The sequence below is a fragment of the Branchiostoma floridae genome, chromosome 14 (genome assembly GCF_000003815.2).
Source record: "Branchiostoma floridae strain S238N-H82 chromosome 14, Bfl_VNyyK, whole genome shotgun sequence".
Classification (NCBI taxonomy): Eukaryota; Metazoa; Chordata; class Leptocardii; order Amphioxiformes; family Branchiostomatidae; genus Branchiostoma; species Branchiostoma floridae.
The window spans coordinates 8,114,421-8,116,281 of record NC_049992.1 but is presented as its reverse complement, the minus strand read 5'-3'; the positions used below and the strand labels follow the sequence as shown (position 1 = coordinate 8,116,281).

The window sequence follows — 1,861 nt, the reverse complement described above, 5'->3', positions numbered from 1 at the left end:
TTGCCAATGTGGGCCTTTTGAAAGTTGAGTCTTCTGCTGTACATGCATTTAATTTCATGGTGACATAATCAATCAAGTTTTTGGTAGGGAGAGATTAGATTGTTCAACTTCATGGTAACACTGGATCTATATTATATAGTCACATGCTGTTTGGTATTAGAAAGACTGGTGAAGTTGTCACCACAAAAGATGCAAACTTGATAGAACCACAGCAAAAAGTTCAAGAATAACAGTAAACTGTTAGCATTCAATAGTAGATCTAGTCTGTATAATGCAAAGTCCGCTGTCTGGGCCTATAACCGGTGCTCCTTGCTGAGGGCTGGTAAGCGTTCAATGGGCCTCTATAAGCGTGATTTGATCAGGCTACTGCAGTAATGTAGTAACCAGTATTTTTTAAAATTTCTTTACTACCGGCCTTATTTTCAGATGTAAATTTTGATCCAGATATGGATGATACAGCTGCAGGTAGTAGGTAGAACATAATAAAACTGCTGAATCACCTTCGCTCATTTATTGAGCTGCTGCACTTCCAATACATTACATGTACATAGATGCATTGGTGACTAAGGAGGAACATACCTGTGACAATTGAACTGAACAAACCCTGTACTTTCCATCACCTCTGGAACCAAGGAGAGATTCTTTATGAAACATGGAAATTTCTTTAAACTTGTTCTTGGACACTAGTCTAAGACCTTGAAGTAGAGCATTGTAGCCACAGGGGGGGGGGACATAGTTAGCATACCTCGCAGAAGGATGGAAGTACTCACTAACAGGAAGGTTTGACAAATTGTACATGGTTCTTGTCACTGGTACATGTATGGTCCATTTCTCAGGGCTGTCAGCCCTACTACTAGTGTCATGTTTCTTGATATTGGCTAAGGAAAGGAAAATATTGATAGCATGTAGTACAACTAGATGTTGAACATCCACAGAAAACATACACAGTCGCTACTGTGGATGGTACTTGGGCTGATGATTTTTCCGCATGACTATGACTGACTGACTGACCTTTGAGAGGGCATGTTGATGTCTTAACAAATATTTGAACTTGAAGAGACAAGGGACAACTAAGTTTTCTTTCTTGTATTTATCTTAAAACTATATAAAAGAAGTTTTTGTTTTGTTTTGTTTGGTTTAAGTTCGATCTTCAGTAGTGACTCAGGGCTCGAAATACCACCTGCATATGTAGGTTAGTGCAGGTAAAATTGGAGCTATGCAGGTATTTCTGATGTCTACCTGCACCTAACCTGCTCTGTACTTAACCTCCATGTACTGGGTTTTATACATAAATGTCATACAATGTAGGTGTATGTGGATTCAGTTGTTGTTATTAGCTGCATTGACTGTTACCGCCTATATTAAAAGTATAAAAGAAAATATAACAAATGGTTCCAGAACAATTTTAGTATGATCCATACTTCCTAAATTCAGACTGGTGCAGGTAAAATTTGTCTGGTGCAGTTATTTTCAATGTTACCTGCACCAGTGCAGGTATGCAGAAAAAAGTATTTCGAGTCCTGTGACTGATACAACACTGTTCTTCCTTGAGTCCCGGCTGAATGATGTAAATCACTGCATGGCTGATACCATAGGTTTGCCAGGCCTACATTTTTGTAGTGAATCACCAACTCCAGGTGTGTGCTAACCTGACTCTATTTGTCTTCCAGGGAAAGGATGCGTACCTGGATGAGGAGTGGGATCGGTGTGTCTGGTACATGGAGAAGGCTGTCATGGTCTATAAACACGTGGCTGCCCTCAAGTTCCGCTGTCGCCAATGGTGCTTCAACCAAACTGTGGAGCCCAGCTTCGAGGGACACTCTACTCTTCAGGTTTGGGTCATCCTTAAACTTTTAAAGTC

The 1,861-nt window shown here is 40.3% G+C and overlaps 1 protein-coding gene across 1 annotated transcript in view; it reads left to right on the top strand.

Moving 5' to 3' along the window:
• The window catches only part of LOC118431088 (prolyl 3-hydroxylase 1-like), a 14,322-nt gene that overhangs the window by 9,858 nt on the left and 2,603 nt on the right, over positions 1-1,861 (top strand). Inside the window, exon 2 of the mRNA XM_035842171.1 lies at positions 1,671-1,832. Within this exon, the coding sequence (XP_035698064.1) occupies positions 1,671-1,832 (162 nt within the window). The remainder of the gene's footprint in view (positions 1-1,670; positions 1,833-1,861) is intronic.